We start from the raw sequence: 24,850 nt of genomic DNA on the forward strand, positions 1-24,850 counted from the left end.
CACACAGTAAATAACTTGTATGGATTAACAAGTAGGAGAAGTAACATTAGTATGCTGCAGTAGGGGTTCCTCTTGTGGAATTTTCACAATTTCGACATTCAATCATCACACATCACATCATCTCTTATTTGGTTTGTACTTCTGGGAGGCAGCTTCTCTTCTTCGCACGTGTGGTAGGAAGCCAAGTTTTTCTAGGTCAAAACAGGTCGAGTTTCAGAGCGTTGACCAAGGGGAATTTGACTAGCGTTGACCTCTGTTTTTGGGCCAAAATTCTATTTTCTTTAGATCACATTTATTCGCATAAAATTCAAGTTTGGGACAGGTTGACAAGCGTTGAATTCAGATTTGACTGTAGAAAATTACAGCACTGTTTCTCTGTCCTTTGACTGGGTTTAACTGAATTGTTTTGGGCTGACTTTGACTCTCCTGGAAGGCTGAATTGGACTGTTGTTTGGAGGACATTTTGGGACAACTTTGACCATCGTTGACTTTCTGGTTAGGGCTGGTTTGACTGCTGATTTGGCAGATCTGTTTTGGGCTTGTACTTATGATATTTGTACTCTCTGTGTGTGTTGAACTATTGAAGAATAATAAGAAGATTTGATCTAAGGGTTTCCCCACATTGGGGTTTGTCTCTGGCATCCGCCACATCTTGTGTCCTCTTGCCTTGGCTTGTTTTCTGCATATGATTTTATGTTATATCTGCATTTACTGTCAATGTTTATAAGTGAATGTGATTGCTACTGGATATAATTGGAAATTGTCATTGGGCTGCTAAAGGAACATTGAAGTAAATTGTGCTTAAGCATAGAACATACCATTGCTATCTAAAATTAACAGTTGTCGATTGTTCTTCATTTGTGTGTCCATGATCCTATCAATCGTGACCAGTTCGATACAACTTGGGTTGAGCTTTGTTGGTGTCAGTTGCTCAACAATGTCTTATGTGTCCAACAATGGGGGAAAGTATGGCAACAATCAGTCCACATTGAATATTGGGTGCAAGCCAAGGAACGGTGGAATGATGAGCTCGAAAGCATTGTCTCCTACATCCTTAGTGATGGTGTAAGGCCCATATCGGAGCGGGCGAAGCTTGCGATGGGCCCCAACAAGGCGCTCCTTCTGCAAATGTAACCAAATTTTGTCTCCCACCTGGAACTTGTGTGGCACTCAATGTTAATCATGATGTTGTTTGTATTTAGCATTTGCTCTGTCCAACATGTCATGGACCTGTTGGTGGATGTGTTGAATGCATTAATGAAGTTGGTAGCTTTGTCAGCTTTGGACTGGACATGAGCCAAATTTGCCTGAGTAGCTGCAAGTGGTATGGCAACATCAATGGGACATAGAGATTGGAATCCCAACCCCACCTAAAAGGGGTTGTGGCCAGTTGATTTGTGGAGAGCTTTGTTGTAGCTGTGCTGGACATAGGGGAAGCTTTCATCCCATGTGTGTGGATGCTTCGAGTTGTACATGCGTAAGGTGTGCATGATCATCTTGTTGACAACCTCTTTTTGGCCATTAGTTTGGGGGTGGAAGCTTGTGGACTTAGTGAGCTTGGTATCCAACAACGACCAGAGGCTTGACCAAAATGTCCTTAGGAACCTGTTGTCCTGATCTGAGATAATAGACTGTGGGATCCCAAAGTGTACCCACACTCGTTCAAATAAGAGTTTGACAGTGGATCTGTTGTGATACTCTTCTTGTAGTTCGCCAGAATGGTCATCTTAGAGAATTTGTCGATGACCACAAAAACACAGTCGTTGCCATGCTTGGTAAAAGGAAGGCCCAACATGTAATCCATGGAGATGGATTCCTAGAGTCGGCTAGGAGTAGGCAAAGGAGTATACAGGCCTTGCTTCTTGATTGTAGGTTTAGCAATGGTGCAGGCAATACAGGATCTGATGTACTTCCCAACATCTTGTCGAAGGTTCGGCCAATAAAAATACTTCTGCAACACTGCAACTGTTTTTTCTACCCCAAACTGTCCAGCAACCCGACTGTAGTACGCCTCCCAAATCATCTTGGCATGCTCACTTGAAGGAACACAGAGGTGTCTTAGGTGGCATAATAGTGCGTCCTGGAGGTGAAAGTTTGGAACTTTCTTGCCTTCCAAGGGCATCTGGTATGTGGTGTCAAATTTTGGATCACTCTTATAAAGATGCGGCCATCTTGAAGTCTCGTGTCCACAAGAGTCGAGCACAGTGGTCAGTGCCATAACCGGCAGTTGGCTGAGGCAGTGTGCAACATTATTGGTGCTGCCCTTCTTGTACTTAATGTTCAAATGGAATTGTTGCAAATATATGGACCATTTTTGATGGCGATTGTTCTGCAACTTTCCTTGTGTTTGTATGAACTACAGGGGTCGGTGCTCTGTGTGGATGATTGTTTCCTTCCCCAGGATGTAATGCTTCCATTATCGGCAGGTTTGCACAATGGAATACATTTCTTTGTTATAGGTGGCTCGTGGGATACTTTTGGACTATATCTGAAAGTGTCTCACTGTGATATGCCACTAGATGCTCCTGCTGGGTAAGAACTGCACCAATAGCATTTTCGGAGGCGTCTGTCTCAATTTCAAATGGTTATTGCAAGTCTAGTAATGTGAGCATTGGTGCAGAACAGATGCAATGCTTCAACTCGGCAAACGCCTTATGTTGGGATTTGGACCATAAGAATGTTGTTTTCGCTCTGCCCTTGGTGACTTGACTCAAAGGCCAAGTGATATGAGAGAATCCCAACACGAACCTACGATAGAAATTGGAAAGACCCAGAAAATTGCGGAGCTCTATTAGAGTGGTTGGGGCTGGCCAATTCCGAATAACTTGTCTCTTGGCTGGATCCACATGCACACACTACTCATCATTAATGTACCCCAAATATTGAACTTGGGTCATACCAAAAGTGCATTTCTCCAAATTGGCATACAATTTGTGTTGTCGCAGGGTTTGGAGGACTTGTCGAATATGGTGTAGGTGCTCTTCCCAACTCAGGCTGAAGATTAGAATGTCGTCCAAAATTCAAATACACTACCACTAACAAGTTGGTGAAGGGTTGCAAGATGTCATCCATCCGCCTCATGAAGGTTGCGGGGGACTTCGTCAACCCGAAAGGCATGACCAACCATTCGAAAAGGCCCTCCTTGAATTTGAAGGCAGTTTTCCACACATCAGAGGGTTCGATTGGTACCTGGTGATAATAGGACTTCAAGTAAATCTTGCTGAAATATTTGGCACCCTTGAGTTGGGTTCAAAAGGTCATAAATCCGTCGGATTGGATACTTATTCTGGACAGTGATCTTATTCAGTGCCCGATAGTTAATAGTAAATACAGAGCCTCCAAGTTCCATCCTTCTTTTGTATCAACACGATCGGGCTCCCACAGGGTGATGAACTTGGCCTGATGTGCCTTTTCTGCAATAGCTCCCGAATCTGCCTCTTGATTTCATCGTTCTCCAAATCAGAGCGTCAGTAGATCGGTTCATTAGGTAGCGACGCGCCCGGTGTCAGATCACTGGAGTGTTTGAACTGACAGTATAGGGGTACCCCTATGGGTGAGGTGAAGATATCCCTGTACTCCTCCACGACCTTGTCCATCTGCTGCTGCCATGCGGAGGAGCCCTATTTGGAGGTTGTGGATGTGGCTATAATCTTCCTCTTGCTTTGAGGGCGAATCATAAGGAAGACAAATTTCCCAGTCTGGGAAATTATCTTACTGCATTGTTTAGCAGAGATCAAAGAAAAGGCAGTAGGCGGCACTACCTTGGGTATCCTGTACAATTTCTGACCCAAAGTAATAATAATAGAACAAGGTATGGATTCATATACAACATGACGCTTCCATAGGTATGGCTAACCTAATAAAACATCACAGACTTCCAGAGGTGCAAAGGGCTTGATGTTATAGGGTAGGTGGCACTGTTGGCTGACACAGAGATCTTGCCCTTAGTGGAACCACCCAATGGTGTAAAGATGTGGGTGTGGTGTTTCTGGCAGCCTGAATCTCTTAACGACCTCGGTTAAGATCAGGTTCTTTTGGCTCCCACTGTCAACAATGAACTGCATCAACGACCCCTTTACCCTCATCTGCGAGTGGAAGAGGCACTCCCCCTCCTCTGAATCCTTAGGTTCTGCCTTTTGGAGCTTGGTGGTGGCTACCATCACAGTGAGTCCTGCATAATTGATTTTCTTTCCCTGTTAGTTGCTTTGTCAGGTTCTGGCTCAGAATCAAAGAGCATGCATCTGTCTCTGAGTCTTTTAGCTCGGCCACCAACGCCTGCTTTGTGCGACATTCATTCGTGTTGTGAGTGGGAGTTTTATGGAACTCACACCACTTGTCGGTGTCCTTCTTTTCCTTCCCGTTATTCTTGGCTTTCGGCTTCGAGGAGTTAGCTTTGCCCTTTGCTTTGTGGCTTGGGGGCGCTTTTGCTCTGCTTTGGGTTCACAGATCCAAAGTCTTACTTCTTTTGCTTGAATTTATACTCAATCTTAGCAGCATATTGGTATGTTGCACCAAGTGAGGAGATGTCCAAGAACTGCATTTCCTCCTGAATGTATTTGTGCAAACAACAATGGTACTTGAGCACCAGATATTTCTTGAAATCTTTGATACCCAACTTTGCGAGCAGGGTATGGAAAAGTTTCCTCAACTCATGCACATCTTGATCCCTTTGTTGTCGCAGCGTAGTCCATTGTATGTACTTGTTGTCATAGCTCTCGATAGGGTAATACTGTTCCTTGATGACATCTTGGAAATAATTCCAAGTGGATGCAGCTAAAAACAGTGAGGGTTCCCTCTCGTCCCTCTGCTCACAGTAGGTTTCCCACCAGTCCTTAATGTGGGGGGCGACTTTGAGAAGTGCAAAAGTAATCTTTTCCCTATTGGAAAAATCATGAACGAAAAATGTCTTTCCAACAAATTTAACCATTTATCTACGACATTCGCATTTATCTACCCTTCAAATATGGGAATGTCAAAGTTGATGTATACCTTAAAGGGAGTGGCGCCTCCAAAGTGGTTGTCGGATGAAAAAGCGTCGCTTTTGGGCATCTGCCTAAGGATCTAGGCAAAGTTGTCCATCATCGCGTTCCTTTGTCGCTCAAGGGCTTCTTCGAGCAATATTTTGAAAGGATCTCTTGCTCCCTCGTGTTTCTTTTCTTACAGCATGGGAGGTCATCAAGGTTGACGAGGTCGGTCTTACAAAGGTCCAACCAGTTCGAGCCCTAACTTCTTATACCTGGACTTCGTTAGGGACATGCACAGAACAACAAAGAAAGAGCAGACCGCTCTGATACCACTGGTCTAGACTTATGCAGGAGCAAAACAGAATACAAATATAAACATAAACACAGAGATACAACAGAAATAAATCTTCATTTCATTAATATCAAAGAACTGAAAGATGCTTACATACAAAATGGAAATAAACTAGCTCAGGCGATGGTAGCTTCTCTCTGAGAAGGGATGTGGTAGCTACATGCCTCTGAACTGTGTCACAATGAGGCTCAAAGGTCCTTTTATTATTGAACAACAAAGGAAAACCCTAAACAACCAAAACCCTAACCCTAGGAGATGGAATGCCAAGAGTTTGTGGACCCCGTTGGGGTTAGTTGGACATCCAACTTTCTCGAGGTCGTAACATGGTCAAATAATCTTCGTTTGGCGTGTACGATACCTTGTTAGAAAGATTTCTCCAAGTACTAGAATGTTGTGAACCTCCAAAAAAAGTTGTTTAGGGGGTCAAAACAGCTCCGGAAATTCAAGAACTGGAAAAACTGCTAAAAATAGTTAATTGTGCTATAATCAAGGACACTGATGAAACCAGCTAGAGTTCCAAGTGGAATAGGCAAGTGGCCACCAATATCCACCTGGATCAGCTTGCGTTAGAGCCTGTGCTTCAACAAAGACTTTACTACCAACAGATCCCCTGGGGTGCAACAGAAACTGCACAACATCAAACAAGTAGTTATCAAGGACGGAGAAAATCAATCATATTCAGAAGCTTTGGCTACATTTTCGGAATGGATGTTGGACCTAGGCAATGCTCGGACTCAGAAAAACCAATATTTACTTACCATTGGCTTTTACTGATACATTAAGCAACTACTGGTTAAGGTGTTGTCTGAATGCAATGAGAGCAAGGCTGAATTGTTTGTTCAGATGGAGGAGCTCCAACTGCGGGGGCTCGACAAAACCAATATTTACTTAGCATTAACCTTTACTGGCACATTAAGCAACTACTAGGCAAAGTGTTGTTCGAATGCAATGAGAGCAGGGACGAGTTGTCTCTTCATATGGAGAAGCTCCAACTGCTTTACCAGGACATGGACAAAAGAATGGGGCGTATGGAGGCTGCCATACTTCAGCACAGGGATCCTCTTCCCCCACCCAATCCTGATCCAGCAGAGCCAACAAATCAACCTTAATGACACTCTGGGTATAGCCGCATGTGGCAGCAATGTTTCATTTTATGTTATCTACATGTTTCTTCAAGTTTTAGCCTCTCAATACTTGCTGATAAGCCACCATTTTCTATGCTTGTTATCTACTATGTTAAGGCTATGAAGCTTATTTTGAAATCTTTGAACAAAATCCTTCAATTTTGCCATTGGTTTGGTTTGAATCTAAACAATTACAGGTAATGTAAATGCTTCATATATTAATATAAAGATTTGGAACTAAAAATACAAAATAAGAATAAAAATAGAATACAAGCATGAAACACTGAAAACTCCACTGCTGTATCGAATGTAGGCAAGTAGTTTGTGTATGGAATATAAGCAAGCAGTTTGTGTGGAACTAAAATAGTCGCAATATTTGAGGAGGATAAGATCTTAACGCCTGACTTAATTCTCATATAAATATCTTTATTTTGTGCTTTATTTCGCAAGAAAGTCTGGACCAAAAATGTGTATAACATGACAAGGGTGTTCACATCTTCCTGTACCAAAAACAAGCTCAAAGATTATACTGATTACAATCATTCTCGACGTTTCTGCACAGAAACGAGGTCATAAATGCTAACTAGGATTACACCTAGGGTTTAAGAGCGCAGCCTATTAAAGGTCGGCCGCAGGTTCAATTCACAAGGCAGAATTTTTCGCTGGTACAGCACGCAAAGAACACGCAGAAAGTGGGCACCGCATTACGGGATTAAAAAAATCATATACAGTTAAACAAGTTAAGTTCAGGCATTTGTTCCGAATTCAAAAAGAGTAAGAACTTCTGCCTCGTACGAATTTCCAGTTACAAATAAAAGAGGCTACAACAAATCTCGCTTGAATTTCCATAAATTGTAGTCAAGAGAAGTAATTCTGAAGGAAAAGATGAGATGGTTACCTTAAAAAGTAATTCGGTTGGCCTATGAGAAAAGCAGAAACTGAGCCTGTTTGGTCTTTCCTACTCTGTTCGCGACGACGTAGTGATGAGCAAAGAGGCAAAGAGTAAGTTTATACAGTTGCAAGCAATATTATTCGACCTGATCACTAATAGCTTAATTAAATAATTGTATCATGCATTTATCAAATCCATTAACACAAAACAAAGGTTATGAAACCGAAACCCTTCAATTATATGGATGAGTTTTGAGAACCTTCCATTCAAATGTTTTCATTTTAGTAATTTGGCTTTGGTCACTTGCCATTATACTATGTCGAAGATATCCAATAATCTACCCCTTACATATATTAATAATTTATGATTTAGTAAGTTTCTAGAGTATGTTTAACGGCTAGTAAGTCAAATGTCAATAATTTGTGACTTAGCAAAGGTCAAAATGTCCTTGCGAGTGTGGTGCTTATCCTTTTAACCTTATCACAAAGAATCAAACATGTTTATTAAAATTGAAATTGCAAAAAATATAACAAACCATGCTCCCAACTTTTCTACATTTCTTATCTATGCATTAAACTTTATGTGCAAAAATATTTTTATGGGTTTGAAAACATTGGACCTCTCTAAAATCCATTTTAAAAAACAATGTATGGTACTAAATCCATATCATACTCCACATATCCACAAAGATCGAAACCTTTAATCTTTGGTTCCCCACTAAAATCATTTTTATCGATGTACTAATTTTTATTCTTAAATATGTTTTTTAGTGTCGGTAAAATATATGAAAAAATATCTCGCAGTTGAAGATGTAGTAACCCCGAAGATAATCCCTAGCTGCAAGGAACCATTGCTCGGGACATCCACAAAACTAATCAAGATTTTAAAATAGGTAGCCGGAGGGATTGACCTTGAGAGGTTGCAACAAATCTTCTAATTCAAAATTCTAACCTTCAAAACCATAATGGCCAGAAACATTGGGAGTTGCAGGGACTTTGAACTAAAGAAATGGTTTAGAAGAGAAATAAAGAAGACAAAGTTTAAACTCGAGCAACTAAGAATTTGAATTCAAACTTTTGTAGAAAGAAGGATGAAAGAATGGGAAAATGTGTATGAGTTCTTGGATGTGGCTTCATTAATGGTTTCAAGTTTAAATAACACGAGTACCAATTATTACTATGCATCGAGATTTTTGAATCGAGAGAAATGGACGGAGCCATGCCTCCAACTCGAGGATCGTGCTGACAACTCTTCTTACCAAATTTCACGACCTCAATGGAGTGATTTCTCTGGTGGACGTCGGCGGCAGGGTTGGAACCGTGGTGACAGATCTACATTATGTTGTGGTCTTGGCCCCTTATTACCCAGGGGAGAAAGCAAGGAAGTTGGATTGGGTATTCTTCACAAAGCCCGCTTCACATGCAAAAACGCATTCAGCCTTGATCATAGACGACGAATGCGGATCTGATTGTTAAAGAATCTAGGGCAATTAGGTGTAGTATGATTCTTCTTGACTTGATAACAATTTGTGAAGTCTTTTTACAATTTGTATTGTTAGCTTAATCTTATTCTTCTTATTATTAATGCATGTGTGTGTACTTCATCAAATTGCTACCAAAACATAAGAACGAGAACACAAGATGTTGGCTCTCCTCCACAGCCAAAACCTCTCTTCTCTTGAGAGGAAAACCCTTTGGTAAGTTTCTCTTATTGAAGCTTCTATTGATAAATGCCAAACCCTAGACCCTTGACTAGAATGTCCTCCAAGCAGAAGTTAAGTTATTTCTCCTTTTTGCACTTTGTTCCCTGATGCTTAGTCTTCCTTCTTCCGTCACTTCGTTCCCCGACACTTCGTCCTCCTTCTTTTGGCAACTGATGATAGACCTTATTATGTGAGCTCTAGAAGAGATGTTTTATCCTTGATCCTTGATATAGATAAGGAGGCCTTTCTCTCTTGCCCAACTGAGCTCTTTATTGAGATATAGTTTGAACAGGTGCTCAAAATTATGCTCAAAAATTAAAGTGTCAGAATTTTGTTAAACTCAGCTTCAGATCAAAGAGCTCGTCATTGTAATTCCAAAGATGTGAACAGAACTCAAATCTGAGCTTGTATGCAGAAGTTAGAGCAAGTCAAAGTTCAAGTTTGACTTAGACACATGGCAGGATTGGATGACGTGGCAGCCCTTCACCGAATGAGGAGGCGTCAAGTGGCATGCCGCCATTGTCCGCAGGCAAATCATGTTAAAGAATCCACCCCAAGCAGGGAAGGGTTGTGATGCAATAAATCGCAATCGCACATCGGTGAAGGGAGTGAAGTACGACAAAATCGGCCCCCAGCGAGATCAGGGTTGCGATGTGATATCGCAATCACAAATCGCAATACTGCACAATATTGCATATCTAAGACCATTAGTTTTCTGTCGATCGCGATATTTCAGATGCGATAAGGTTATAGGCTCCGGTTAATACACCCGTCGGGTCCGCGCTCATCGCAATCGTACATCGTCGTCGTGTTCACAAACCTTAAGCTTGTTGATCCTTGCCGATTACGATTTGCGATTCGGTCGACAGATTATGGCCCGTCGTGCAGTGAAATTTTCACCCAGTTAGCGGTTTTTGGGGCTAACTTGTAGGATCATGCCGAATGTGGAGCATATTGTGGAACAAATAGTGGAAAACTAGGAGAAGTGATAACTTCTTTAGTTCTTATCCAAATTAGGTTAAAGAAAACAACAATTCTAACAATTTTGGCTATTCTGAACTCATTAAGACAGGTTTCAGAGGCATTTGAGCATTGTAAGCACACTTTTGTTGTAATTTTGAGCATAATAGAAAGGCCCAAGCATTGGAAGCTGGACCAAAGAGACGTAGCCCAGGAGGGGTGAACTCCTCATCAAATCTTTGTGTCGTGTGTTGTATTTTGATGTTCTTTGTTGTTATTTTGCTGCTATTCAGCATGAGTTTTATGTTAAATTGTTTATAACATTTACATAAGAAACTCTCATGGGAATCAGTTAATTAAGCAAAAATGGTGAATCCTTGAGCACTTGATAAGCAAATGATAAGCATCTTGGGTTTTATTTTGAATGGGGAATTATCACAACATTACTAATCTGCTCCATTTTAGATCAAGTTGGTATTAGAGCATTGGTTTTTGCTTACTAGATTTGATTGTGCAAAGGAGTATTGTTTGTTAGTTTTGTGCCATGCTAATAAGGTTAAAACCCAAAAGAGGTGAAGGAAAGCTGGTTGGAAGGCCTGAAGTTGGGTCAAGGGAAAGAAGAGAAAGGTTGCCACAATATCCAACACCAGTTCAGCCTCAAGTTGTAGTTGAGACTCTAGAGAACATGTCTCATGAAGGAGAACCTATAAACATGACAGAAGATGAGAAGATCGTAAGGAAGGCTTTCTTTGATATGACAAAGATGGTGAAGGTCCTCTATGAAGAGAGGAATAGCAGGTTGCAAGGAGAAAGTTCCAAACCTCCCAAAGGAGAAGGCTCTTCAGGAGGAGGTAATGGAAAAGGAGGTAATGGGAATGGAGACAAACCTCCACCCTCTCCATCATCTTCTTCATCTTCTTCTTCACAAGCATCTTCACACTTTTCCACTAATACAAGGAGAAAAGTATTTGCATGAGATATTGAGCTAGAAGAGATTTTATCAGTTGATTTATCTCTATTATAGTTTTTCTATTCAACTCTTGTACATGCAACACATCACCATTAAAGAGGTGAAGACTTCAAGCCCAAGAATGACGAGTTCTGAAGGTGAAATAGAGGCCGAGTTCCCTTTGTATAGCAGGGACGAGTTGCTTGTTGGCTGGCCCTACTTTCTCTCAGCTGAAGGGTCGATTTTATCACTGTTATCAAGAGTCACGCTGTCTGGATTTATTGGAGGGTCTATGGCTAAGTAAAAAGGCACAAGTTTCATTGTCGAGGGAGAGTCTGCATTCTTTATTTGCTGGCTGTGTGGGTTTCCTTTTTGGAGTTCAAAAGTGGCCCTGAGATAGCCTTGTTCTTTTGCTGAACTAAGCCACTACCTTTATTATCTTTGTTGGGTGCTCTTTGAGGAAAATTAGACCATTGTTTGCACAGAACAGAGCCACTCTTCTTCTCTGTTGACTGTGTGTGCCTTTCTGAGTTTCTAGTAGCAGAAACTCAAGTTTCCTAGAGGGATACGATCATTTGGTTGTTGTACCTATGACTCTTTAATTGACTCTATTCTTGTAGCTTCACATGGTTGTAATAGAGGGCATAAAGTAGAAGAATGGAGCAATTACTCTCTGAAAGTTGCACTATTGATATATAAATACATATGCAAAGGTGATAGAGGACATGGAAGCATGGGTTTCATCAAAGGCAATAAATAGGAAAAGAAATAGCAAATCCAAAGATGAAAATGTAGTCAAGGACCAAGAATCAAGGATTGAAGGTGAAAACCATGGCCAAATCTTCTAGGACGAAATTGGGAAAAATCACGCTTGTTGAAAATTAAGCTATCAAAGATGCACCCCAATAGGTTGGAATGGGAGTTTGGGATGAAAGGAAATAAAAAATTGCTATAGAATGCCTATCGTCACTTAGCGAGATTGTTGAGTTAGATGATGAGTACAAAGAAAATCATGAGGCTACAACAATTGATGATGATTCCCAAGGGGTGTGTAAAGATGATAAGACACATGTTGTTGATAGTGCAAACCCAAACCCATCAGTTGATGAGGTAGATGTTGCTCACAAGCCCACTTATGCCTATAACATGGAAAACCAATTGAAGATGAACACATACAAGATTAGGGCAGTGACGAGGCAATATGATGATGCACTAGTATTGGTGACAGATTATTGTTGGAGAAGTGCAGTGGCACATGGTAGTTTAGGAGGAGAGCCTTCACTTGCAGATGTTCAGACCCTCAGAAAGACATTGGTAGAGATGAAATCTAATTACCTACACCTCATCTTAGACAAAGATCACGTACTCATGCTTGCTAAGATATATCATGATGCACTAGTGGGGAAAGAGGAGGAAATTGACAGGCTTACACATGAACTTGATACTGCCCAAGAGTCCTTGAAGAGCACTCAAATGGTCCTTCAAGAATCAGAGTTGCAGGTTGAGCAACTTTATATGGAGTTGAGTTATGTGCATTCTTCATCCTCCATAGCAGACAGTCAGTTAACTATGGAAACCATCACACAAGAAGATGTTCGGGGCACTCATGATATGATAGAGGAGCCTCTAGTGATAATGGAGCACGAGGAGCACCTAGATGAACTGGCACTTGCAGAGAAGTATGTTTTATAGGTTTCTGATTATACACCCATGGGATGTGGAGACATACATATTTCACATGAGGTTACATCCATCTGGGATCTAGGTTTAGTTGACATGATTGGAGTGCATGCTGGAGACCCTGATTGGCATTGGGATCCAAGTGGGGTTTTCAATCATTCACCAGGTGTGAAGGATGACTATGGTGTTGACAGGGTGATTGACCTAGTGACTAAACACTCACGTTCCTTCACACTTCCACCAGAGTTTTGGCCAACGCTAGTGGTGAGTTGGTTTGATGGAGTGTGCAGACTTCGGGAGACGTCTTGGCACATCGCTCATGATTGGGGTTGCGGGGTGTTCAACATGCCCCGACAAGAGTTATTTAGATGGGAAGGCATTTGTAAATTGTATACCACCAGACAGAGTAGTATATGGAGATGGTGTTCTTCCACTGATGTATTGGGCATAAGAGCCACTGAGGATAGGCGTAGCAGTGACATCCCCATTAGCATGTGAGGAGTCATGCCACTTAGGTCTACCAAGATAGAGAAGGAGATATGACTCACATCATAATGAGTCCACTAGTAGGGTGGCAGATACATTGGCACATGCAGGATACCAAATGATACAAGGTGGTTCAACAGTAGGCAGGGGTGTCCAGTGGTGCACCTAGATATGCCACAGATTACAGTATTATGCACTGGAGTGCGTGGTTATGTGGCCATATGCAGTAATGTATGGTGTTGCATAGCGGGATCTTGGAGCATTGCTTCCGAGGAGATTGGAGGACTGGAACGTCAGGCATACCATGGAGTCTAGTTTACCCAGAATCGAGGAGTGGATGGATGAGCGTCATGGAACATTGCATCCTTTGAAGAATGATCTTCAATTGGAATATCATCTGATCGGGGTCGGAAAGCAGGAGACTTGCAGGATTGCCTTTGGGTATCCGTATCGGTTCTTGATCATGCCATTGGGATTGATCCATGCCCCTATCATTTTCGAGTGTGCATACTATTACAAAGGATTTTGTTGTTGTTCTTTGATGCTCTCATCACATATAGCAGGACACATGGGGGTCACTTGAAACAGTTGGGTGAGACACAGTGCAGCGTGGAGAGGGGAATGACTTCCTAGTCAAGGCAAACAGTCAGAGCGCGAGTTGAAAAATATAGGATTAGGGATGGCGTGACCCACTACAGAGGCAACATATGTTCTGCTTCTGAGTACACACTTGGGGAGATGGTCAGGAGAGATTTGCATGACACAAATTTGGCAGGACATTTTGAGGCATCGCACGAGCATGGGGCACAGTGGATGGTAGGCCTCTTTTATAGGAGGGTGTGTGGGCTCCACATAGTAATTGGGTACATCACTAGGGGATGGGATAGTAGAGTGCGCTGTGTGATTAGGTAGGAGCAGGGCAATTTAGCATGCACTGGATTGATTCGTGATACATGGTGCCCGTCTATTGGTTGCATATAGGCATTAGTGATGAGGCATGGATGCACGCCAACAATTAGTAGTACTTTGTCGCAATAGTTAGTTATGATCAGAGTGGCGCAACAACAACAAGGTAGCCTCCTTTTGAGACCAACATGGGGCCCTGGCGTTACAGGTTTCGACAACTCAACTATCATTATGGGTGAGCTAGTCTTTACAGGGGAAGATCACTCAGATCTTCCATTGGACTTTAGTTTGAAGGAGGGTGTTTCATTTCTTAGTGATTCATTGATGGCATCAAAGGTGACAATGTTTGGTTTATGTGGGTGAGGACCCTTTTCAGCAAGAATTGGATTGTACTTCCAGGAGTTCACTTTTGGGTGCATGAGGTTGGTTTTCCAATAGAGCATCTTCTTGAGGAGATGGTGGAGATTTTGCATTTTCGAGATGCTCTACTTATTGGTAGTATGCAAAGGGCCTCTGCTATCTATGCCTAGTTGGGGAGTGCGTGGGGCAAGGAATGCTTCATGATGATCATGGTTTGGGATCCTGGTATTAGTTTGGGGAAGTAGCATGTGATGACATTGCTTGAGGACAAGCAATTTTCGGGAGGGGAGATTGTAATGTCCCCAATTTTTACATTATCTTATGATGAGATTAGGAGGAGTCTCCGGAGCTTATGTTAGCCAGGTCACAAGGGCTGGATTACTACATTGGTGGGCCCAGAGGGTTTTAGAGGAGTGTTATGGGTCCGACTGGGATCACTTACCATATTTCATCATCGAGATCAATTGTGCACGGTTTGCTCTTGGTTCCATTGCATTTCGACGATTTCCGTAAAACGACATTATTAACAAACATATTTTAATTAAATACACTTAAGGTGTTGTTTCAGGCCGATTACTAGGAGTAACACCTTAGTGTAATAGCTTTGGGTAGGATGATGAAAAGGGGCTTTGGTTGGCCAATGTGACCATAGAGGTGAATTAAGCATTTTCCGGCATTAAAAGTTACTTTAATTAGTTTATAAAAGTCACTTTATTAAATAGAGAAAGGAAAAGTGCTTTTAAGTATTTAATTGGAGGGAAAAGGTAAGTGAGCTATAAAAAGGGAAATGAGGGGGTTTCTCCTCATTCATTCGTGCATTTGAGTTTTTGGAGAAAGGAGCTCTTGGAGAGAGTTTGAAGGAGAAGCTTAGGGTTTGGAACCCTAGCTGCCATAGTTGACTTCGGTGTTGAAACTAGACACCCTAGTTTGATTTGAAAGTGAAATCACATGGATTTCACCATTGCGCTTTCAAGGAGAAAATAATTTGCAGGAGATATTGAGCTCTAAGAGGTTTTATAAGTTGATTTATCTCTAATATAGTTTTTCTATTCATCTCTTGTACAAGAATCACATCACCATAAAAGAGTTGAAGACTCCAAGCCCAAGAAAGATGAGTTTTGAAGGTGAAATAGAGGCCGATTTCCCTTTGTATAGCAGGGACAAGTTGCTTGTTGCCTAGCCCTACTTTCTCTCTGCTGAAGGGTCGATTTTATCACTGTTATCAAGAGCCTTGCTGTCTGGATTTCTTGGAGGGTCTATAGCTGGGTACAAAGGCACGAGTTTCATTGCCAAGGGAGAGTCTGCATTCTTTATTTGCTGGCTGTGGGGGTTTCCTTTCTGGAGTTCAAAAGTGGCCCTGAGATAGCCGTGTTCTTTTGCTGAACTAAGCCACTGCCTTTATTATGTTCATTCGTGCATTCGAGTTTTTGGAGAAAGGAGCTCTTGGAGAGAGTTTGAAGGAGAACCTTAGGGTTTGGAACCCTAGCTGCCATAGTTGACTTCGGTGTTGAAACTAGACACCCTAGTTTGATTTGAAAGTGAAATCACATGGATTTCACCATTGCGCTTTCAAGGAGAAAATAATTTGCAGGAGATATTGAGCTCTAAGAGATTTTATAAGTTGATTTATCTCTAATATAGTTTTTCTATTCATCTCTTGTACAAGAATCACATCACCATAAAAGAGTTGAAGACTCCAAGCCCAAGAAAGATGAGTTCTGAAGGTGAAATAGAGGCCGATTTCCCTTTGTATAGCAGGGACAAGTTGCTTGTTGCCTAGCCCTACTTTCTCTCTGCTGAAGGGTCGATTTTATCACTGTTATCAAGAGCCTTGCTGTCTGGATTTCTTGGAGGGTCTATAGCTGGGTACAAAGGCACGAGTTTCATTGCCAAGGGAGAGTCTGCATTCTTTATTTGCTGGCTGCGGGGGTTTCCTTTCTGGAGTTCAAAAGTGGCCCTGAGATAGCCGTGTTCTTTTGCTGAACTAAGCCACTGCCTTTATTATGTTTGCTGGGTGCTCTTTGAGGAAGATTAGACCACTGTTTGCACAGAACAGAGCCACTCTTCTTCTCTGTTGACTGTGTGTGCCTTTCAAGTAGCAGAAACATGAGTTCCTAGAGGGATGCAGTCGTTTGATTGACTGTATCTATGACTCTTCAATTGAATCTATTCCTGTAGCTTCACATGGTTGTAGCAGAGGGCATAAAGTGGAAGAATGGAACATCTATTCTCTGAAAGTTGCACTGCTGATATATAAGTTCATATACAGCAAGGGCTGGGCGTTTCATCATGACCAAATCAGGTTCCATACTGTGCTTACTGTGATAAATTTCTTTTACCAGAATTGAGATGATGAATCTGTATTTGCCAATGTGTTAGTAATGCAATTTGTATCAACATATCTGAGTTATTTTTGAGTTAAAAATGTCATGCTAGTAGCTGGCTACAATCTGGTTATACATTCTTATCTTGGTATGTTGATGTATAATTTGAACCAGCAAAAATTTGACATCTACAGTAGTTTGTGAACAAAGTGTTTGACAAAAACTCTCACTGAAATTTACAATAGAAAGTCATTTATTGGCAAATCTGAAGTATTACAAGAAGGGTGTCTTACAGTATAGGTCTTTAATGATTACATCAATAGGAAGCTCCAACTTCCATGGTTTTTTAGCAACAATTAGAAGGAGGCTCCAGTCCTTTGATTTATCAACTCCAACTGAAAGGATGCTCCAACACCCTGATTTACCAGCTCTAATTGGAAGGACACTCCAATGCCCTGGTTTTATCAGCTCCAACTGAAAGGATGCTCTAACACCCTGGTTTCCCTGCTCCAACTAGAAAGATGCTCCAATGCCTTTCACAAGCTCCAACTTGTCCTAGCACCACCCTGCCACCTTGAACTGTTCTCAGGCCCCAACTTGAAGGAGACTCCACTCTCTGCCTTGCACCACCCTGCCGCCCTACTCAGTGAGCCACCACTTGCCCTGAAGGCTCTGACCTTCAATTTACCACAATGGACCACGATTTCTTCTCATTTTCAAACTGGATCCACCTGTGCTCAATATCAATATAAATTGCAACAAAACAACCTGCTAGCTATGTGGATCTGCAATACCGGCACAAGGACTTTAGTAGGAACACCAACTCTCTTTGCACAAGGATCAAACTCTAGCTGTTCAAAGCAACAGTTATCAAAAAATCGAGCATCATCACAACTACTTTGCTTCTATCATCAATGAGAGAACCCTAGCATCTCTGCACCGCTTCTGTTCAAAAGATCAAACCTTAGGAAACAAGCTTTGACTCAACAATTCAACAGATTCCACTGTTAAAACCTAATACCATCGGCATATCAATGATCAGCCTTTCTTACAATGACATCTGCAATACGGTAAGGTATTGGACCCTGGTACATGTAACTGCATCTGCTCAACATGGAAACCCTATGAGCAAATGTCAGTGATCAATGAATAGTCTGGTACAAGTCTCTGAGATACCATACTAATAGCCTCTAATCTGGTCACAAAAACAACCATGGCAGTTTCAACAAATGCATGGTATCAATAAGAACTCATTGCAACAAGGTCACTGTTTTTCCAAACTGTAGTATGCATGCCCAGATATGCAGTGGTGTCCCAAACTCTGCCAAACTTCGTGGATATTTCTTTAGGCTTTCTATTCAACTCTCGTCTTCAACAACTTAATCATGAATTGAACAACTTGTTACATACTTCAATCTGCTGATATGAGGTGTGCCTTTTGTGCTACTGATATGCTTCAGACCTTGCCAAGCATTCATACCTGAAGATGACCTTTTTCTTTTGATTGCAAAATGCCATTAATGATACCTCAGGATATTTAACATTTCAATTTTGCAGTGCTTATACCTGATTCTAGAAAGGACTTGTCATCATAAGTCTGACAGGCTTACTTACGTCTGTATTTAAAAACATGCCTTCTCTGCCACTAACTAAGAGGTCTGTCCTTCAAATTGTTTTTCCGTTTGCTGAGATATATCAACCATCAAATCTGGTTCTGAAATGCCTCCAATCCTTGGCATAGATCCAAAAGACAATCGACAAGTCTTCCTTAGACAAACTCTGCTCTGCTTTAAAAGGTTTTTCAATAATTCATATTAACCTCAGGATTGATCGCAGAGATAGATGTCAGATTGGCCCTAAGATAGGTCTCAGTGAACACAAATCTTTGTCCTATAAGTATCCAGCCTTGGAGGACTTTGAACAGAGAAAGGGTTACTTTCAGAAGAGCCCAGAACAGATATGTAAATACTAAATGGACCACAGATCAGACTTGGAACCCCAGAGAGGTGACACAGAAAAATTCAAAAGTTTGTCCACAGAGAATAATACTGAAGTCTGCCTTGGAAAGCCTTTCACAAGAAGGTAAGACAGTGAAGGCCTACCAAGATCGAAATTGAATAAGCCTGCCTCAGATTTGATGCGAAGCAACTTCAGTCCAGCGAAGAATGATGATGAAATTTCAATGATCAGATGTCCTAGAATAAGCTTCAGAAATAGGTGTCAAGGTCTGCCACAGAGGTGGAATATTGCTTCTTTTTGAACCTCAGGGGCCGCAGAGAACTGTGACAAAGGAGGCCGAATATAATCGCCGAACCATGCCTTAGATGGTGGCCTTCAGGCAGGCCAAAATGGCTTCAGGACACCAGGTCCGAGCCTCGGAACGCCTGCAATAGGAGACAGAAATAGGGCCAAAATAAAGCATTTCACAACTCTAGCGAGAATCCTTTACCAAGAAAAAGATTAACCCAAAACTTTTCTGAACTTCAGCCTCCTGCTTCAGATTAACATGTAAGCCCCTGGCCTCTGAACGAAGGATAATCTTGTGAATGATTTGATACCCTTTAGGAGGAAATTGAGCATATATTTATAGTGATGAATGGGGGGGGGGGCAAGGCTTCTAATGGAGCCAACCTGGCCTTATTGCAAGGGAGCCAACTTTACAAAATTAAGATTTGAATTTTCAAAATTCAAAAATTTTGAGCCAAAACTTGAATATCTTTTAAGGCTGACTTGAACTTCAATTTTCATAATTAAGAATACCCTTGACATAACTTCCTTTGCAAGTCAAAATGGGCTTAGGATAGCTTGGCTGATAAATTTAAACAATTTTTCTTGAGAAAAATTGCCATCATTTAACCAATCAACAAGATGCCATTAACATCACAGTTTGGGGCTCCTTGACCAAATTTTGTGGTTTCAAATTTGAACAGCCATATCTCCTTAACTGTGAGGAGTTATGTGGTGTGCCACCTACCATTGGAATCGGCACGACGAGGAGAACACAATGAGGATAGTCTCACCTACAAATTTACTGATCCTCACATCCAAATTTCTCATCAAATGTGGGGCATCATGGCCACACCACGAGCACCTCATCCTTCCAGGATTGATTGATTATTAAAGCTTCCAATCAATGCAACCTACATACGTATATTAAGAGTGTTCAAAGACCAACATTGGCATCAATGACAACACCATTCAACAGTACTTTACACAAACCGAAAAGCAGGAGTGCCCATAAATTAAAGTTGTACCAATCCCACCTTTCATTTTAGAGGCAAGAGTCAATTATTTTGTGGTAGTTCGTAAGTGCATATAATATACATGGAAGCTGGTGGCAGAGTGAAAAATGCAAAATATAGAAAAAACTAACACACAAAAGTTAAAACACTGCACTGTTGTGTGTGGCAGTTAAAAAAGGAACTTAAACCATTGCTCCCTTGGTGCAACCTATACATGAAACCAGTCCAACACATGCATAAAATTTCATAATATAGCCACCTGTCCATAATTTGCTTCCTTTAGGGAACCATGCCACCTCAATAGAGATCTCTTTTTACAAATTACATTGCCTCGTTTAGGCTCACAGGCCTTTATTTTCATACATGTATTATTTTAATTACTTTATAACAGACAATACAATTTAAAATTATACTAAACACTATTAATAGAACACCCAGAATATATAAATGGAGATAAAAGAGGGGACTTGATCAGGTGAAAACAAATTAAAAATTTGTAGTTTATTTTTGTTGTCTACATATTTCTGTAGTTGTGCATCATAGGCTATAGCAGATGCCAATCCAAAAGCAAAGGGGTTGACATTCATTTTTTATGATAACTGAGGTCGGATCAGGTTCTCACAGCAAAGCATAATGCAGATGGTTTAGATAATTAGTTTGTTTTTTTCTTGGGTTTTCAGATTTGCATGCTTTCTGTTATGATATTCTTTTTCTTTGTGAAGAAAAGGAAGATTAGGCTCTTTTTTAGGATTTGATTGGATGATACCAGATTTGGCATCAATTTGACTTGCTCAGAGGAAGGGACTTTTGTTGGCATTTTAAGCCTCTGTTATTGACCTTTTAATCGTTAGGGATTTCAAGGCATTGAAAATTGCTCTGGGATTTGTTTATATATTACAGGGGTATGGGTGTACGCTTTATATTATATGATTCTTTTTTGTCTATATTGATCTCTGTTAGGTGTTATGGCAGTAAATATTGAGCAGGAGTTTTAGAGTTTTTGGCATTCTTTTAATGGTTAAACTTGGCTGAGGAGCAATCCTGAGTGAATATAGGCAGTTGCCTTGGGTCATTGGTTCTAGGGTTCGTTTCTTGCTTATTTCTGTCTGGCCTGCATATATTTCAAATTGGTTAATTTAAATGTATGTCAAGACAGTTCATTAATTGAATCTTCAAATCACAGTTACGCCGTTTTTCTAAATGCTGAATTAGTGATTGGAATGGTTTTCTATGAAAAGACATTTTGAAGCAGGTGTGAAATGCTGATATAAATGATTATGTTTAGAAGTTAGAAGACTTCACTGGATTGGTTGAGCTTAAGAGATTAGAATAGAACTCTAAAATACATTTCTAATAATTTCCCATGAATGCAATGTAGAGTGTGGAGATTTTCCATATTTAAAGTTAGATTGCATGCAAAATTTGATAAAATGGTGCTGCTCAGATTTGATAACATAACAAGGTGGACACAACAAATTGGATTTTGATAAAATGGAATAGCATTTTAAACTTAACTACAATTTAAGGAATAGGAATGATAATAAAACAGTGATATAATATTTCTTATGACTATCCAAATTTCATTATAAATTTGATATATAATTAATAAAACAGGAATAAATTTGTAAGCTTATTTGGAAACCGTGACAAATTTAGACTTTCAATCTGAGTTATGATCTATATTTTCCATACTGTTCATTTGTTCTAATAAAGCTTTAATTTATAGTGTTGGTGCTGCAGGTGCTAGTTTGGTTGGGCATTTTTTTGTGGTTCTCAGAATTGGTAAAGATGAGGCTTTTGACACACAATATGCTATCCTGTAACATTAGGGGAGTGACGAAGGGGTTTCCTTTAGAGTTGGAAGTTGAAAATTTTGTCACAAAGGAGGTTCCCTTTAACCCTGATTTCTTGAAGCATATATTCCCAAAGATCGAATGGAAGGCTCTCCATGACGCAGCAAAGAAGATGGATGACAATGATCTCCCAGAACAAGCAGATGCAAATATGCTAGAAAATGATGATTTCTTGCACAGGTTTCATCATGCTCTTTTAGAATTGCACCTAGAAGAAGGTGCCCTAATTTGCCCTGAAACTGGTAGACGATTTCCAGTAAACAAGGGTATTCCAAATATGTTGCTTCATGAAGATGAAGTGTAAGAATAAAAATTCGTATATCCTTTTGGATAGTTTAAGGAAGTCATATATGATTTCTAACTCATTTTTGGACGAAGATAAATTGAGGTGCCATATAAACTAAAATCGACACAATCTTCCTAACTATTATCACTGAGTGAGGATCTACTAGTGCTGTTTTCCCGTACAGCTTTGGTGTTCGGTTGACCTAATGTGTAGCCCTGTTTTATGTTTCTCCATCGAGCCAGTAGACATCAGAGTTATTGTTTTAGTTTGGGAATTGATATATGTACTTGATTAAGGTTCTTCTCTGTAGATATTTTGAAGTAAACATACAGACAATATATACATAATTCTCTTAGCTTTAGCTTCCGGTTTATAATATATATCATTCTGTTTATAAAGTTTCTTCTATTTTAGAAGGATGTCCTAGATGGTGTCGACACTGTTAAATGATAAATATAGCTGAGATGTTTCTAACGCTGTTATGCAACTGTCTGTTATTTCATGTCATGGATTTTGTTTTATCTCTCAATATTTTCTTATGAGATCTATGCTTCCAAAGACACTTTTTTACTCTAGTTTTTCCAAAGTAATTATTATTAGTATTTTGCTTAAACTTTTGGGGATATGTTTACATTTCAAATGGATTCAAATTGCCACTGTTCGAGTTTTTATTAAAGAGGTTTTTCAGAATAGAAAAATAGTTCTGAAGCCACCTGAAAAGTGTTTTCCACGGATAATTAATTTGCTCCATTTCATACATTTTAGTGTCATGTGACATGGATGTATAAAATTATATACATCTTCCATGAATGGTACCATTTTTTGCAATTTGGAAACTTGGGTTCAGCTCAATTCGTGATTGGTACCTTTCAACCAAAAGAGGTCATGTATTATTTGGATATTAAAAAATGAAATGTATTGATAATACAGGTTGAAACTCTGATTTGATGGTAGAAAGAAATAGCAATCATGCCACATGAAAAAATTACCTTTGGTAAAGTCTTCATATTGTACATAATTTCATTTTTCCAAACCATAATAAGTCTCCAAATGTAAAATTCAAAAAAACCTTTTCTGATTGGTATTGAACATGTTTCCAGTTTCTCAAAGCTCTCCTCGTGACAGAAGTGGCCTTTGGGATGATCTCAGAGGATGGAAATGCCTCGATTTCAGACCATTTCCCAAAGCCACTGAGGCTGTTTCTAGATATATTTTGAAATATCAATTTCCCAAAGCCACTGAGGCTGTTTCTAGATATATTTTGAAATATCAACAATTTCCAGTGCTTTCTTATTTTTAGTTATAAACTTCACAAAGAACCTTATCCCTTCCTAGTAACCCTAAAATAACAGTTTCAACCATAAGAAACTCAAAACAAAATAGGTTACGCATTTCATAACAATGGTTAATAAAACTATAGGCCTTACTCCATTTAATTGTTCAATGCCCATAAGCACACTTGACTCATTCCTAAATTAAAAAAAAAAAAAAAAAACCAGGGAGACTCCTCTCAATGCACAGGGATATTATAACCCATGATTTCAATTATTATTGGTAGAATTCCTACTTGAGCTAATGAATGCAGTACTCATGCTCCTATCTATGTAATTGCCTTAAGAGTCATGTTGATGAAGCTGTATAGTGAGTGCATAATTGTTTCTATATATTGCGCATGTCTATGGCAAACACATGAATTGGCATAATGGCATAATTTAACCAATGTGAGGGTGTAGTGAATGAATGATGCATGTACAATGAATAATGTTTCATTGCATTTAAATTATTGATAATTAAAATGATTGATTATTAATGCATGATAATTCTGAAATTAATTTGAGTGTTGTTTGTATATTGCAATGAAAGATTTATAGATAATTACTCACAGTTTCCTTAGCTAAATTAAGTTATATCTAGAAAGACATAATTGCAAGTATAATTCTCTTGGATATGGTAGTGAGATGATGGATCAATCTAGTAAGAATAGATGATGGTTGTTGTAAACTAGAAAGCATAGGAAGAATTCTACTATGGTGACACTAGGGCCTTGTGACATGTCTTGATCACGATGAGCTATGCTATATTTGAGGTTGCCAGTGGGAGACCCCATTGGTAAAGAATTTATAGGTATGTTCAATTCTTGTGGAAGAAAACCCTGGAAAGTGATAAATTTCCGGAGGGACTATTTACTAGAGAAGGGGATGCATGAGCTTGGAAGGGTGAGTGACTACAAAGAATACGTGACTTGAATGAATCTATGGCGAGTGATTCATGTTACATGCTAGTTAGGATCATGAGTGCATTACATAAATTCAATGTATTAACTAAGACAATGAGTTAAATCTTACCAATGGTTTCCATGTGGACTAGATAGATATTCATGAACATTAGACTAATTTGCATGCTTAATCTTATGAACATATGTGCTTCAAGTATGAAATTTTAAATTTTGTGAATGGAACATTTTTTACAAATAAATGGGTATGATATATGTGCTTACATGATTGTTGTAGGCATATGTTGGAGTGCTAAAGACTTGGAGTTACACCAATATAAAGAGGACAACATGTTACAAGTACAACACAAGATTGAAGACACAAAGTATTACTAAAAAGAAGAGAACATTGAGGATGGTGTTAGGGACAAGGTGAGGGGATGTAATGTCCCGATTTTGACCCTTCAAATATCTTGGAGTTGACTATGTATATGTTTTAAATGATGTAAATGTCTTATAGAAATTCTTAGTTTTGGAGCTCAAGGCCAAGGTCTGATT

At 39.9% G+C, this 24,850-nt stretch overlaps 1 protein-coding gene across 4 annotated transcripts in view; it reads left to right on the plus strand.

Annotated features, from left to right (window-relative positions):
• The window catches only part of LOC149204451 (multifunctional methyltransferase subunit TRM112 homolog A-like), a 50,578-nt gene extending 28,082 nt beyond the window's left edge, over positions 1–22,496 (plus strand). For 2 of the 4 annotated variants that reach the window (XM_089394717.1, XM_089394716.1), the window contains exon 2: positions 21,668–22,496. In XM_089394717.1, coding sequence (XP_089250843.1) covers positions 21,730–22,098 — 369 coding nt within the window. In that variant the 5' untranslated portion in view covers positions 21,668–21,729 and the 3' untranslated portion in view covers positions 22,099–22,496. The remainder of the gene's footprint in view (positions 1–21,667) is intronic. The other 2 variants (XM_089394718.1, XM_089394715.1) reach the window with 1 other exon arrangement.
• The last annotated feature ends 2,354 nt before the right edge of the window (positions 22,497–24,850 follow it).

Source organism: Pinus tabuliformis, chromosome 1_2, assembly GCF_031772625.1.
Source record: "Pinus tabuliformis cultivar Carrire ecotype Pingquan chromosome 1_2, CPIR1, whole genome shotgun sequence".
Lineage (NCBI taxonomy): Eukaryota > Viridiplantae > Streptophyta > Pinopsida > Pinales > Pinaceae > Pinus > Pinus tabuliformis.